We start from the raw sequence: 16,482 nt of genomic DNA, 5'->3' as shown, positions 1-16,482 counted from the left end.
AGCATGAAGAAGGATGACACAAACTAAAGAAACTAATTGACTCATTGACTAAGAGCGAGCAGCCGTAACAAATATGAATATAAACTGTCTTTGAATAAGTTGTTATGAGATATTAATCTTTACAGATGAAATGCTTCCAGTTTATTATCTGATCAATAAATCCACAGTGTGTCAGAGAGTTTTTTAATCAGTTTATTAAGGTTAGAAAATGTTTCACTCCAGTAAAAATATATAAATCTAACAACTACACAACCTGCAAGACCCCAAATCAATCAAATAAATATTGATTCCATCAGAGTAACACCACAGTCCTGGATCAGGTTGAGACCAGCTGAGTATCAGAGTCCAGATCATCAGAGAATCAGGAGTTGAGTCGGTCCAGCAGATGGTCCAGGACCGACAGTCTGCTGAGCTGAAACACACGAAGCAGGTTGAAGCAGCTGCTGCTTTTTATTCCATCTGACAAACAGCTACAGGACCAGAACCAGGTCCAGGATCAGCTACTGGGAACCAGAATCTTTCCTGGATTAAAAAGAAGAGACAACAACACATCCAGACATTATTCAGTAAAACTGATCTGGTCTGAAACAAATCCATTGCTCAGTATGACATTATTATAGAGAAATATCAAAGACAGGTTTCAGTAGTAGTAGTAAAAATAAATAGTGTTAAGACTCTGGACCTGGTCTGGAACTCCTCTGAGACTGAAACTATTGTGAAACTGGTCTAATGTTCTGTAAAGAGGTCTGAACTAGTCTACAGAGAACCCTGTTCTGACCTCGGGCCTTCCTCTTGTAGTAGATGGTCTAATGTTCTGTAAAGAGGTCTGAACTAGTCTACAGAGAACCCTGTTCTGACCTCGGGCCTTCCTCTTGTAGTAGATGGTCTAATGTTCTGTAAAGAGGTCTGAACTAGTCTACAGTGAGCCCTGTTCTGACCTCGGGCCTTCCTCTTGTAGTAGATGGTCTAATGTTCTGTAAAGAGGTCTGAACTAGTCTACAGAGAACCCTGTTCTGACCTCGGGCCTTCCTCTTGTAGTAGATGGTCTAATGTTCTGTAAAGAGGTCTGAACTAGTCTACAGAGAACCCTGTTCTGACCTCGGGCCTTCCTCTTGTAGTAGATGGTCTAATGTTCTGTAAAGAGGTCTGAACTAGTCTACAGAGAACCCTGTTCTGACCTCGGGCCTTCCTCTTGTAGTAGATGGTCTAATGTTCTGTAAAGAGGTCTGAACTAGTCTACAGAGAGCCCTGTTCTGACCTCGGGCCTTCCTCTTGTAGTAGATGGTCTAATGTTCTGTAAAGAGGTCTGAACTAGTCTACAGAGAACCCTGTTCTGACCTCGGGCCTTCCTCTTGTAGTAGATGGTCTAATGTTCTGTAAAGAGGTCTGAACTAGTCTACAGAGAACCCTGTTCTGACCTCGGGCCTTCCTCTTGTAGTAGATGAATCCAGCCAGAGATAAGACCAGACCCAGGATCAGTCCTGAGGCTCCGATGGCAATCTTGTTCCTCTCAGACTCAGTCATGGACGGATCTGAGGACAGACAGGGGGAGAGAGAGACATGTGAGGAGAAAGACAGACAGGTAGAGAGAGATACAGTTAGAGAGAGACAGGTACAGAGACAGACAGGTACAGAGAGACAGGTTGAGAGTCAGACAGGGAGAGAGACATCCAGAGAGAGACAGACTTGTAGAGAGAGAGATAGGATGAAAGACAGACAGGTAGAGGAATAGACATGAAGGGAGATAGACAGACAGGTAGAGAAAGAGTCAGACAGCTAGTGAGAGAGACAGACAGTTAGAGAGAGATTGACAGGTAGAGTGAGGCAGACAGGTAGAGAGTCAGACAGGTAGAGAGAGAGACAGATAGTGAGAGAGTCGGACAGGGAAAGAAAGAGACAGGTAGAGAGAGAGACAGGAAGACACATAGACAGGTAGAGAGATATACAGACAGGTAGAGAGAGACATGAAGAGAGATAGACAGGTAGAGAGAGAGAGAGAGAGACAGGAAGAGAGAGTGTCAGTCAGGGAGAGAGAGACAGTCAGACAGGTTGAGATAGAGACCGTTAGGGAGACAGAGAGAGACAGACAGGTAAGGAGAGACACACACAGGTAGGGAGACAGACAGACAGGTAGACAGAGACAGGTAGGGAGAGAAACAGGAAGAGAGATGGACAGAAAGAGAGAGACAGACAGAAAAAGAGAGAGACAGGGAGAGAGAGAGAGACAGGTAGAGCAAGAAACGGGTAAGGAGAGACACAGACAGGTAGGGAGAGAGACAGACAGGTAGAGGGAGACATGTAGAGAGTCAGACAGGTAGAGAGAGAGTCTGACAAGGAGAGAGACAGACAGGTAGAGAGACAGACAGGTAGAGAGTCAGACATGTAAAGAGAGACAGACAGGTAGAAAGACAGTCATGTAGAGAGAGAGTCAGACAAGGAGAGAGACAGACAGGTAGAGAGTCAGACATGTAGAGAGAGACAGACAGGGAGAGAGACAGACAGATAGAGAGAGTCAGACAGGTAGAGAGACAGACAAGGAGAGAGACAGACAGGTAGAGAGTCAGACATGTAGAGAGAGACAGACTGGAAGAGAGACAGACAGGTAGAAAGACAGTCATGTAGAGAGAGAGTCAGACAAGGAGAGAGACAGACAGGTAGAGAGAGTCAGACAGGTAGAGACAGACAGGTAGAGAGACAGACAGGTAGAGAGTCAGACAAGGAGAGAGACAGACAGGTAGAGAGTCAGACACGTAGAGAGACAGACAGGTGGAAAGTCAGACAGGTAGAGTGGGAGTCAGACAGTAGAGATAGAGACAGTCAGGTAGAGAGAAACAGGAAGAGAGACAGACAGGCAGAGACACAGACAGGTAGAGAGACAGACATGTAGACAGAGAGAGGTAGGGAGACAGACAAGAAGAGAGATGGACAGGAAGAGAGAGACAGACAGGTAGAGAGAGAGAGGAAGAGAGAGAGATAGGTAGAGAGACAGACAAGTAGAGAGAGACATGAGAAGAGATAGGTAGAGAGAGAGACAGGAAGATATACAGACAGGTAGAGAGAGAGACAGGAAGATATACATACAGGTAGAGAGAGAGAGTCAGACAGCGAGAGAGAGACAGCCAGACAGGTAGAGAGAGAGACAGGTAGGGAGAGAGTCAGATTGGAAAAGAGATAGACAGGGAGAGAGAGAGACAGATAGAGAGAGACAGGTAGAGCAAGAAACGGGTAAGGAGAGACACAGACAGGTAGGGAGAGAGACAGATAGAGGGAGAGAGGGAGACAGGTAGAGGGAGACATGTAGAGAGTCAGACAGGTAGAGAGAGAGTCCGACTAGGAGAGAGACAGACAGGTAGAGAGAGACAGACAGGTAGAGAGTCAGACAGTAGAGTTAAACAGTCAGGTAGAGAGAGACAGGAAGAGAGACAGACAGGTAGAGAGAGACAGACAGGTAGAGAGACAGACAGGGAGAGAGACAGATAGGTAGGGAGACAGACAGGGAGAGAGACAGACAGGGAGAGAGACAGATAAGTAGAGAGATACAGGTAGAGAGACAGACAGGTGCAGAGACAGACAGGTAGAGAGACAGACAGACAGGTAGAGAGACAGACAAGTATTTACCCCAGTCAGTAATCAGAGGAGCTTTCAGGCTGACATGTTCCACCATACAGGAGAACGTCTCTCCAGACCTGCTGACACAAACCAGACATCAGAGATTCTGGTTCTTACTGACAATACTGGACCAGAACCAGAACCAGAGCCTGGACCTGGACCTGGACCAGAACCTGGACCTGAACCTGAACCAGAACCTGGACTTGGACCAGTAACTAGACCTGAAGCTAACTGGACCTGAAGCTAACTGGACCTGATGCTAACTTGACCTGAAGCTAACTGGACCTGAAGCTAACGGGACCTGGACCAGTAACTAGACCTGAAGCTAACTGGACCTGAAGCTAACTGGACCTGGTGCTAACTAGACCTGAAGCTAACTGGACCTGAAGCTAACTGGACCTGATGCTAACTAGACCTGAAGCTACCTAGACCTGAAGCTAACTGGACCAGGTAGAGAGAGAGTCTGACAAGGAGAGAGACAGACAGGTAGAGAGTCAGACATGTAAAGAGAGACAGACAGGTAGAAAGACAGTCATGTAGAGAGAGAGTCAGACAAGGAGAGAGACAGACAGGTAGAGAGTCAGACATGTAGAGAGAGACAGACAGGGAGAGAGACAGACAGATAGAGAGAGTCAGACAGGTAAAGAGACAGACAGGTAGAGAGTCAGACAAGGAGAGAGACAGACAGGTAGAGAGTCAGACACGTAGAGAGACAGACAGGTAGAAAGTCAGACAGGTAGAGTGGGAGTCAGACAGTAGAGATAGAGACAGTCAGGTAGAGAGAAACAGGAAGAGAGACAGACAGGTAGAAAGACCGAAAGGGAGACTGTTAGGTAGAAAGACAGACAGGCAGAGACACAGACAGGTAGAGAGACAGACAGGTAGACAGAGACAGGTAGGGAGAGAGACAGGAAGAGAGATGGACAGGAAGAGAGAGACAGACAGGTAGAGAGAGAGACAAAGAGAGAGAGATAGGTAGAGAGACAGACAGGTAGAGAGAGACATGAAAAGAGAAAGGTAGAGAGAGAGACAGGAAGATATACAGACAGGTAGAGAGAGAGAGTCAGACAGCGAGAGAGAGACAGCCAGACAGGTAGAGAGAGAGACAGGTAGGGAGAGAGTCAGACTGGAAAAGAGATAGACAGGGAGAGAGAGAGAGACAGATAGAGAGAGACAGGTAGAGCAAGAAACGGGTAAGGAGAGACACAGACAGGTAGGGAGAGAGACAGATAGAGGGAGAGAGGGAGACAGGTAGAGGGAGACATGTAGAGAGTCAGACAGATAGAGAGAGAGTCCGACTAGGAGAGAGACAGACAGGTAGAGAGACAGACAGACAAGGAGAGAGACAGACAGGTAGAGAGAGACAGACAGGTAGAGAGTCAGACAGTAGAGTTAGACAGTCAGGTAGAGAGAGACAGGAAGAGAGACAGACAGGTAGAGAGAGACAGACAGGTAGAGAGACAGACAGGGAGAGAGACAGACAGGGAGAGAGACAGACTAGTCTACAGAGAACCCTGTTCTGACCTCAGGCCTTCCTCTTGTAGTAGATGGTCTAATGTTCTGTAAAGAGGTCTGAACTAGTCTACAGAGAACCCTGTTCTGACCTCGGGCCTTCCTCTTGTAGTAGATGGTCTAATGTTCTGTAAAGAGGTCTGAACTAGTCTACAGAGAACCCTGTTCTGACCTCGGGCCTTCCTCTTGTAGTAGATGGTCTAATGTTCTGTAAAGAGGTCTGAACTAGTCTACAGAGAACCCTGTTCTGACCTTGGGCCTTCCTCTTGTAGGAGATGGTCTAATGTTCTGTAAAGAGGTCTGAACTAGTCTACAGAGAACCCTGTTCTGACCTCGGGCCTTCCTCTTGTAGTAGATGATCTAATGTTCTGTAAAGAGGTCTGAACTAGTCTACAGAGAACCCTGTTCTGACCTCGGGCCTTCCTCTTGTAGTAAATTAATCCAGCCAGAGATAAGACCAGACCCAGGATCAGTCCTGAGGCTCAGATGGCAATCTTGTTCCTCTCAGACTCAGGCATGGACGGATCTGAGGACAGACAGGGGGAGAGAGAGACATGTGAGGAGACAGACAGACAGGTAGAGAGAGATACAGTTAGAGAGAGACAGGTAGAGAGAGACAGGTTGAGAGTCAGACAGGGAGAGAGACATCCAGAGGGAGACAGACTTGTAGAGAGAGAGATAGGATGAAAGACAGACAGGTAGAGAGATAGACATGAAGGGAGATAGACAGACAGGTAGAGAAAGAGTCAGACAGCCAATGAGAGAGACAGACAGTTAGAGAGAGATTGACGGGTAGAGTGAGGCAGACAGGTAGAGAGTCAGACAGGTAGAGAGAGAGACAGATAGTGAGAGAGTCGGACAGGGAGAGAGAGAGACAGGTAGAGAGAGAGACAGGAAGACACATAGACAGGTAGAGAGATATACAGACAGGTAGAGAGAGACATGAAGAGAGATAGACAGGTAGAGAGAGAGAGAGAGACAGGAAGAGAGAGTGTCAGTCAGGGAGAGAGAGACAGTCAGACAGGTTGAGATAGAGACCGTTAGGGAGACAGAGAGAGACAGACAGGTAAGGAGAGACACACACAGGTAGGGAGACAGACAGACAGGTAGACAGAGACAGGTAGGGAGAGAAACAGGAAGAGAGATGGACAGAAAGAGAGAGACAGACAGAAAAAGAGAGAGACAGGGAGAGAGAGAGACAGGTAGAGCAAGAAACGGGTAAGGAGAGACACAGACAGGTAGGGAGAGAGACAGACAGGTAGAGGGAGACATGTAGAGAGTCAGACAGGTAGAGAGAGAGTCTGACAAGGAGAGAGACAGACAGGTAGAGAGATTCAGACAGGTAGAGAGACAGACAAGGAGAGAGACAGACAGGTAGAGAGTCAGACACGTAGAGAGACAGACAGGTAGAAAGTCAGAAAGGTAGAGTGGGAGTCAGACAGTAGAGATAGAGACAATCAGGTAGAGAGAAACAGGAAGAGAGACAGACAGGTAGAAAGACCAAAAGGGAGACTGTTAGGTAGAGAGACAGACAGGCAGAGACACAGACAGGTAGAGAGACAGACATGTAGACAGAGAGAGGTAGGGAGAGAGACAGGAAGAGAGATGGACAGGAAGAGAGAGACAGACAGGTAGAGAGAGAGAGGAAGAGAGAGAGATAAGTAGAGAGACAGACAAGTAGAGAGAGACATGAAAAGAGATAGGTAGAGAGAGAGACAGGAAGATATACAGACAGGTAGAGAGAGAGACAGGAAGATATACATACAGGTAGAGAGAGAGAGTCAGACAGCGAGAGAGAGACAGCCAGACAGGTAGAGAGAGAGACAGGTAGGGAGAGAGTCAGACTGGAAAAGAGATAGACAGGGAGAGAGAGAGACAGATAGAGAGAGACAGGTACAGCAAGAAACGGGTAAGGAGAGACACAGACAGGTAGGGAGAGAGACAGATAGAGGGAGAGAGGGAGACAGGTAGAGGGAGACATGTAGAGAGTCAGACAGGTAGAGAGAGAGTCCGACTAGGAGAGAGACAGACAGGTAAAGAGACAGACAGACAAGGAGAGAGACAGACAGGTAGAGAGAGACAGACAGGTAGAGAGTCAGACAGTAGAGTTAGACAGTCAGGTAGAGAGAGACAGGAAGAGAGACAGACAGGTAGAGAGAGACAGACAGGTAGAGAGTCAGACAGTAGAGTTAAACAGTCAGGTAGAGAGAGACAGGAAGAGAGACAGACAGGTAGAGAGAGACAGACAGGTAGAGAGACAGACAGGGAGAGAGACAGATAGGTAGGGAGACAGACAGGGAGAGAGACAGACAGGTAGAGAGACAGACAGGGAGAGAGACAGATAGGTAGGGAGACAGACAGGGAGAGAGACAGATAGGTAGAGAGATACAGGTAGAGAGACAGAGGAGCTTTCAGGCTGACATGTTCCACCATACAGGAGAACTTCTCTCCAGACCTGCTGACACAAACCAGACATCAGAGATTCTGGTTCTTACTGACAATACTGGACCAGAACCAGAACCTGGACCTGGACCTGGACCTGGACCTGGACCTGGACCAGAACCAGAACCAGAGCCTGGACCTGGACCTGGACCTGGACCTGGACCAGAACCTGGACCTGAACCTGAACCAGAACCTGGACTTGGACCAGTAACTAGACCTGAACCTAACTGGACCTGAAGCTAACTGGACCTGATGCTAACTTGACCTGAAGCTAACTGGACCTGAAGCTAACTGGACCTGGACCAGTAACTAGACCTGAAGCTAACTGGACCTGAAGCTAACTGCACCTGATGCTAACTAGACCTGAAGCTAACTGGACCTGAAGCTAACTGGACCTGATGCTAACTAGACCTGAAGCTACCTAGACCTGAAGCTAACTGGACCTGAAGCTAACTGGACCTGAAGCTGACTAGACCTGAAGCTATCTAGACCTGGACCTAACTGGACCTGAACCAGAACCTGTACCTGGACGTAACTGGACCTGTAGGTGACTGACCTGAAGCTAACTGGACCTGAAGCTATCTAGACCTGAAGCTAACTGGACCTGAAGCTAACTAGACCTGGACCTAACTGGACCTGAACCAGAACCTGGACCTGGACGTAACTGGACCTGTAGGTGACTGATCTGAAGCTATTTAGACCTGAAGCTAACTGGACCTGAAGATATCTAGACCTGAAGCTAACTGGACCTGAAGCTATCTAGACCTGAAGCTAACTGGACCTGAAGCTAACTAGACCTGGACCTAACTGGACCTGAACCAGAACCTGGACGTAACTGGACCTGTAGGTGACTGACCTGAAGCTATTTAGACCTGAAGCTAACTGGACCTGACGCTAACTGGACCTAAAGCCAACTAGACCTGAAGCTAAATAGACCTGAAGCTAACTACACCTGAAGCTATCTAGACCTGAAGCTAACTAGACCTGAAGCTAACTAGACCTGGACGTAACTGGACCTGTAGGTGACTGACCTGAAGCTAACTGGACCTGAAGCTATCTAGACCTGAAGCTAACTGGACCTGAAGCTATCTAGACCTGAAACTAACTAGACCTGAAGCTAACTGGACCTGAAGCTAACTAGACCTGAAGCTAACTGGACCTAAAGCTAACTGTACCTGAAGCTAACTAGACCTGAAGCTAACTGGACCTGAAGCTAACTAGACCTGAAGCTAACTGGACCTGAAGCTAACTAGACCTGAAGCTAACTAGACCTGAAGCTAACTGGACCTGAAGCTAACTAGACCTGAAGCTAACTGGACCTGAAGCTATCTCGACCTGAAGCTAACTGGACCTGAAGCTAACTAGACCTGAAACTAACTGGACCTGAAGCTATCTAGACCTGAAGCTAACTGGACCTGAAGATAACTGGACCTGAAGCTATCTCGACCTGAAGCTAACTGGACCTGAAGCTAACTAGACCTGAAACTAACTAGACCTGAAGCTAACTAGACCTGAAGCTAACTAGACCTGAACCTGAACCAGGACCTGTAGGTGACTGACCTGGGCGTGTACTCCAGGTAAGAGTGGATCTGGTAGTACCAATCACCGTCTGCCAGCTCATCAGTGGAAGTGACATCAGAGGTGACTTCCTGTCCGTCTCTGGTCCACTTGACTCTGATCTGTTTGGGGTAGAAGTCGTAGACGCTGCAGACCAACATGGCTGAATGTTTACCACCAGAGGGCTCCGTAGAGCTCAGTCTGACATAGGGCTCAGCTGGAACACACAACACATGGCCATCACATTATTCATTATGTCCTTCATTAAAGCTCCTTCAGCTCGGCCCACAGCCCTTCACACACCACAGCAGGGACATGATGATGGGTGACTGACAGATTTCACAGGAGCATTCTGGGAGAATCCACCATTATAAAAACTGACATTAACAGTAGAAATGAAATCAGGACATTAAAATAAATGTTGGAACATATATTAAGAGCAGTTTTCATTTTGGTAATAAATCATTTATAACAGGAACATGACTTTATATTATTATAAATGTTATTAAGTCAGACATCACACAATAACATTTCAATACGAGTTAATTATTATAACAGGAACATGACTTTATATTATTATAAATGTTATTAAGTCAGACATCACACAATAACATTTCAATACGAGTTAATTATTATAACAGGAACATGACTTTATATTATTATAAATGTTATTAAGTCAGACATCACACAATAACATTTCAATACGAGTTAATTATTATAACAGGAACATGACTTTATATTATTATAAATGTTATTAAGGTCCTGTCCCAATACCCGCAATAAGCCCTAAGGTCTTCCTCGAAGTGGACACTTGTTGAAAGTGCACTTAGGGGAGTAAGTGCGCAAGGGCTCGAAGCTGTGAAGAGCAGAATTGGGACAGTTTTGCACACGTCACTACATACCTCACTTCTACGTCACTTCTGTTTACAGGAGAGCAAACATGGCGCTGGCCGCAGTTGTGGTATTCGCAGTACTCTTGCTAAAATTGATTAGAACTCACCACCAGTTTATTATAAGAAGAATTAGGATCCGCAGGAGAAGAAGGCTTCTACACCGGATCACATCATGTATGCTGATGCCCGACCAACAGGTAAATTAACTTTATTTCATCGAACGTTACGTTTACGTTTTTTTACGTTATGTTTATTTGGCTAATGTGTGTGTGCTGGTACTAATGTAACATGACACAATCATTTGAATGAAAAAATGAATATCTTTTTTTTTTTTACTCTTAGCTACTAACCTTTCTGTTAATGTTGTTCATATTAAAATAGTTAGTGGCTAAGATAAATTGCGATATAACCTAAACTATGAAGTGATTATACTAAGAGCTGTTCCTAATATTTTGTCAATTTGGTGAGTGTGTGTATTAAGAACAGCTCTTAGTATAGTTTACATCACCACCACCACAAGTGAGTGTCCAAAATGAAAATAGATAACTCCCTCTAATAAATTCAATTATAAAATTAGGGAATATGGCAAATGTGTATATATATATATATATATATATATATATATATATATATATATATATATCGCAATATGCATATCGCAATGGCTTGCAATAACTGGGTTCATGAACAAAAGAGAAAGAGGAAATCACTCACTACTTTTGTAGCTTTCCTAAATAATTATTTCCTTCATACAGTGAAAACTAAGCAGTATTTTATTTTTACATTTGATTATTCTGTTATTTAATTACCCTAATGTAGAATAACCTGAAACCCTAAACCTTGTGCTTTACACTGATGTTACGCTACAGTAAAACACTGATGTTCACTGTGAGAAGTTGTAGGGATGTTCTCATGTCAGAAAATGAATGTGAAACACATATGTAGGTAATATCATTTTAAATATATTTTAAAGGTAATTTAATCTTTAAAGATTATATAAAATAAATAAATATTTTTTCATGTAGTGATCTGTTTTCCTAAATCTGTCATTCTAATTGTTTTTGTCTTTTTAAGTTTGGCAGACTGATCAGGTATGCCAGGCTGAATCATACCATGCCTGTCCTTCTGGTGTCTTCTGATGTTGAGAGACCTTCCACCCGACTACCGCCTTCCAAGAAAATCAATGGATGGCTTGATGGATGTTGTGCACAGGCACCGGGACCATGGCTGGGGATCTTATTTGGAAGTCCTAATATTTGTGTATTGGCTTGCACATGGACTGTCTTACAGAGTCACTGCCCGGGTGTTCTCTGTGCCAAAATCCACCGTGTGCCGTGTGGTGCACAGAATTGCTCACAAAATTATGGACCTTGGAGGTAAAGTGATTTGCTATCCACATCATGATGAACTTGAAGAAGTCGGCCTGCGATTTGGACGCCTTGCTTGGCATACAGCATTTGACAAGGCTGTAGGGGCAATAGATGGATGCCATATTCGTATGAAGCCTCCAAATCATAACAAACAGGACTATTTTAATTACAAACAATTCTATTCTATTCAAATGCAAGCCATCTGAGACTCTCAGGGACGTTTCATCAACATCTTTGTTGGTTTTCCTGGCTCTGTACATGATACCCGTGCTCTAAAAAACAGCCCACTTTATGTCAATTCTGAGTACCCCCCACCTGGCTTTTTTCTCCTTGGTGATGGAGGATACCCCTGCATACAGTCCCCCATAACCATCATCACACCCTACAAACTGCCCCTTCGAGGAACGCTTCCATCGAAGTCATGCACGTGCGCGTTCAATTATCGAACGAGCCTTTGGTATGATGAAGGCACGCCGGAGGGCAACACTCTTCAAAGCCTTGGAAGTAAAGCTTGGCTTCTGCACCGCGGTGGTAACTGCCTGTGCCTTCTTACACAATGTCTGCCTTGCCCATGGTGATGTCCTGGAACCAGAGCCAGCTTACGATGCCTTACCACAACCACCAATACCAGATTCTGGACAGGAGACAAGTGGCAACCGGCTCCGGGCGAGACTCGCTGCACATGTATCTGCACCCCTTAATGTTCAAGGGCTCCTTTTGGAACATGACTACACAATTTAATTAAAAGTACCTCATACCTCAACACCCACATTTTTGTCACGAGTGTAGAACGTTAACTTAATTATTCCATTGCTCTGACATTGCACATCAACGTGTACATACCTATTTTGCTTGAAATTGTTTACTTACAGTTCTGTGTATATATTTTGTAAAATGAAAAATGTTGTCAATTACCTGCAAGTTCTGCATTGTCAGCTCATTTATTTTGTTGTTTTGTTGTTTGTTTGTTGTTATTTTGTTTCAGTAAAAAAAGAGATTTTTCTAAATGATAAATGTTTCTTTTTATTTGTGACACAGACTTTTACAGGTAAACAGAAATTATAATAATAAATAACAATAATACATTTTGTTTATACAGAATTACAATTTCCAAATGTCTTGTCCAAACCAAGAAATACAGCCAAAGTCCTCTGAAACTTTAAATATAAATTCCATCACTCAATGGTGGCGTTAACACAATGAGCACTTATGCAGGAACAGCAAACAAACAGAACATAACAGAACTTATTGACAGAAAGTTATTACTTCTCTGTCATGTGGTCAACCAGCTTTCCAAATAAATCTAGCATCCTGTCCCTTTGCTGCGGAGACTTTTGGAGCCAAGCATTATCCCTTTCATTTCTTCCTTCTGTGTTGTCTCTAGCTCTTTAAGACAATCTCCATTCTCACTCTTCCTCTTTCTCTCTCCTGGTCCGACATCACTTGATGTACCTGGTTGATCACTCTGGGGCTCTGTGGAGTTTCCAGCTTGGAGGTCTGCTGTCTCTGCTCCTGTCTCTGTTGGAGAATTTGCTTCATCCTCAACCTTTCTGACAGGTGTCTGGGGTCTCTCTACGCTGCTGTTTCCGGATGAGAACAGATATACTGGCCTGACTGAGGGCCTCTGGCCAATGGCTTCATGCATAGCTGCATAGAAAATCCCCGAGGCAGCCGTGACCTCTCCTGCATCTGTCCCTGACCCAGTTTTTGGCAGTGTTAAGTCCTTTGTAAATTGTAATAGTTATGAAGGGGGAAATTAACATTATTTACATGGGTTTATCTTCTTATTATAAATGGGTTTATATCCTATATTGTATAGGTTTATATTACCAATACAATATAAGCATTACAAAACACGTGAAAGTGCAGTTACTTTGTACTTTTTCTTTGGGTTTTCCCACTTTTTTTTACATTGCAGCTGGGTCACTTTCCCCTCTAGACCCATAATTTTGATAATTTCCCTGAAAGACACACACATTCATCCATTAGATGAGCAACAAACTTGTCTGACCTTGTCTCTGCTCATGTTATGGCCATGTTAACTTACTCATATCCCTGGCTAGAGGCATTTCTGTGCCCCGTGAATAGCCGCTCATTCTCTGCCCTGAACTTTATAAAATTAAATGTCAGCTCGTCAGACCATGAAAAAAAGAATGTGAAATCATTGTATCATCATGTATTATGTTATGTATTGCTCATATTGTGATTAAAAAAACTATTTTCACTTACACTTAAACATAAATTTCTTCTCCATTTGGTTTTCCTCTTCCAAATAGGCCGAATAATTCCGAAAAATTCTTCCTTTTTCTTCTGAGTTTTTCCGGCGTCCGACCATAGCAACCGTTTTGCTCCCCCATTGGCTAGCTGTTTGAAACGTCATGACACTACAAGGATTCTGGGTAATATCCTAAAGCAAAGTGAGGTCTGATGCAGACTTGCGAAAAGGGTGCATTAAGTGCGCTCATGAGCACCCCTGGAGAACACCATTAGAGGATCGGGACACCCTACGTTCTTGCACCCCTTAGCGAGAATGAGCATTGAGGGTCACAAGGGTGCAAGTGCGGGTATTGGGACAGGGCCAAAGTCAGATATCACACAGTAAAATTTCAATATGAGTTAATCATTATAACAGGAACATGACTTTATATTATTATAAATGTTATTAAGTCAGATATCACACAGTAAAATTTCAATATGAGTTAATCATTATAACAGGAACATGACTTTATATTATTATAAATGTTATTAAGTCAGATATCACACAGTAAAATTTCAATATGAGTTAATCATTATAACAGGAACATGACTTTATATTATTATAAATGTTATTAATCAAACTCTAAGCTCTAATGTTTAAATATAACACTAGTCATAATAATATGACTGTTCTCAGTAGAGTTCATAATGAATAATCATTATAATCATAATATTAATATGTATTATCAATAGAGTTCATAATGAATAATCATTATAATCATAATATTAATATGTATTTTCAGTAGAGTTCATAATGAATAATCATTATAATCATAATATTAATATGTATTTTCAGTAGAGTTCATAATGAATAATCATTATAATCATTATAATATTAATATGTATTATCAGTAGAGTTCATAATGAATAATCATTATAATATTAATATGTATTATCAGTAGAGTTCATGATTAATAATCATTATAATCATTATAATATTAATATGTATTATCAGTAGAGTTCATAATGAATAATCATTATAATCATTATAATAATAATATGTATTCTCAGTAGCTGCAGTACGAGGGTTCAACCAGCAGGTGGTGCTTTGATTTAAACATTAAAATCAGTATCAAATATAATAAAATAATATCAAATATTAATTTATTACAACAGATTCTAGTTTGGTGTTTATTTAAACAGTGTTTTTAATTTAAATAATATCTAATAATGAAATATTCATTTCCGAATGAATTCACCATCTGATTTCATGGTGAAACTTTAAATGAATCTGATTATTATAAACTATGAGTCAGATGAATCAGTAGATGAGTTGATGATGATTCAGTGAATTAATAAATCAGATGATGATGTCACAGAAACACTAACTCACCTGATTTAGTCAGAGCATTCTGGTAGTCAATATCAATGTTGTGTTTGCAGTACGTCTCCTTCTGAGCGTTCATCTGAGCCAGTATTGAAGGATCTTTGTTCCAGTTCTCTGCGTTCTTCACTCCAAACTCAGTGTATCCGACATACTTCCCCAAACTGCTGCTGAACCGGGCGTACTCCACCATGTTGTAGTAAAACGAGTTGATGAGCTCGATGTCCTTCAGATCAGACGAGTTAAAGTCACAACGGGCCAGAACATATTCCATAAATCCATCTGAAGAAGAAAAAAAATCAGTTTGAATCTCAGTGACTAATCAGAGTATTGATCAGAGTATTGATCAGTAATCAGAGTATTGATCAGTGATCAGAGTATTGATCAGTGATCAGAGTATTGATCAGTGATCAGAGTATTGATCCTACCTGCTGTGTAGAGGCTGATGAAGTATAAACAGTATAAAGTGTGTAGTATTGATCAGTGATCAGAGTATTGATCCTACCTGCTGTGTAGAGGCTGATGAAGAGCAGGGAGACCCTGAGAAAGGATGAAGCCATGTTCCTCTGTTCTCTTAACAAACACTGACTCAGTGTCACTGAGAGCTGATCTAAAAACCAGAGGACATGATCACATGACCTGCAGCATCCAATCATATCCAACCATCACCTGTTACCAGGCAGATAACTAACCACAGGCTGCTGATGGAGCACAAACACACTGAACTCTGGCACACTGGATACTCAAGTTTTTCATTATTATTCTGAATCCTTTAATATTGAGTTTCTGATAATACAGTCTGATCAGATTATATCAACAGTACTGTTAAAATGTCAAGATAATTACTATACCAACTTATCGTACGTTATATGGACATGATGTTGGTCATTCTTGTTGACTTCGATATTGCCATTGTGTTGACATAAGAAGGTCACCAACATTTTAGCCAACATGATGCCAGAATAAACAGCAGGGTTTTCCCTTATATTATAAGAATTAGGCGTATCACCTAAGCAGAATGAACAGAAATAAATCTTTGTGTTTTGGTGTCATTCTGTCCTCTCATCTCCTCTCTGTCGGGGCTCAGGTTGTTCTTTCACATGCACACACCGGGAAATGTTGAATTATCTGTCTCAACTGTTTTTCTGCTTTTTTAAATAAATTATCAGATAAATGTACCTAACGTTTTTCATGTTTCTTTGTTTTGGTCCATTATAATCCTTTGTTATACAGCTGAAAAGACAATTAGGAGTTATTCATACTGGCCATGGTTGTGTTTGTTAATGTGAGATTCCAGACTTGCAGATAGAGTGAAGAAAGAGCTCAAAGAGAGTAATAATGTGACAGGAGCAAACAATGCTCAGCAAGGTCTGGGGTTTCAGAGGATTAAGAAAGTAGTAATCTGCTGCTACAGAGCTCCATGTATCCATCAGATGTCTCCATGACTCCTCTATGTGTCTGAATGCTCTTTGATGAGTTTAGCTCATAGAAAGTCCTCTTAACAAATAGATGTTCTTAC

The 16,482-nt window shown here is 42.8% G+C and overlaps 2 protein-coding genes across 2 annotated transcripts in view; both read right to left on the bottom strand.

Annotated features, from left to right (window-relative positions):
* Nucleotides 1–316: 316 nt before the first annotated feature.
* Nucleotides 317–15,574, bottom strand: LOC114545978 (H-2 class II histocompatibility antigen, E-S beta chain-like). The gene is made up of 6 exons (XM_028564607.1): nt 15,469–15,574; nt 14,973–15,245; nt 9,124–9,337; nt 3,619–3,686; nt 1,419–1,532; nt 317–522 (listed from the first exon to the last, which is right to left on the bottom strand). The coding sequence occupies exons 1-6, from the start codon at nt 15,521–15,523 to the stop codon at nt 497–499; spliced, it is 750 nt and encodes a 249-aa protein (XP_028420408.1). The 5' UTR covers nt 15,524–15,574; the 3' UTR covers nt 317–496.
* Nucleotides 5,530–16,482, bottom strand: part of LOC114545977 (H-2 class II histocompatibility antigen, I-E beta chain-like) — an 81,023-nt gene continuing 70,070 nt past the window's right edge. Inside the window, exon 5 of the mRNA XM_028564604.1 lies at nt 5,530–5,647. Within this exon, the coding sequence (XP_028420405.1) occupies nt 5,604–5,647 (44 nt within the window). The 3' untranslated portion in view covers nt 5,530–5,603. The remainder of the gene's footprint in view (nt 5,648–16,482) is intronic.

Source organism: Perca flavescens, chromosome 19 (genome assembly GCF_004354835.1).
Source record: "Perca flavescens isolate YP-PL-M2 chromosome 19, PFLA_1.0, whole genome shotgun sequence".
In the NCBI taxonomy this organism is placed as follows: Eukaryota; Metazoa; Chordata; class Actinopteri; order Perciformes; family Percidae; genus Perca; species Perca flavescens.
Note: the sequence above shows the minus strand (reverse complement) of the source record. Positions and strands in the feature narration are given on the sequence as shown.

Bases quoted from the DNA above. Each gene is read 5' to 3' on its own strand.
- LOC114545978 (XM_028564607.1), bottom strand. From the start codon at position 15,523: ATGGCTTCATCCTTTCTCAGGGTCTCCCTGCTCTTCATCAGCCTCTAC. The intron at 15,246-15,468 runs GTAGGATCAATA...TTTCTTCTTCAG, and splicing joins CATCAGCCTCTACACAGCAG to ATGGATTTATGGAATATGTT. The intron at 523-1,418 runs GTCAGAACAGGG...TTTTTAATCCAG, and splicing joins CTACAAGAGGAAGGCCCGAG to GAAAGATTCTGGTTCCCAGT.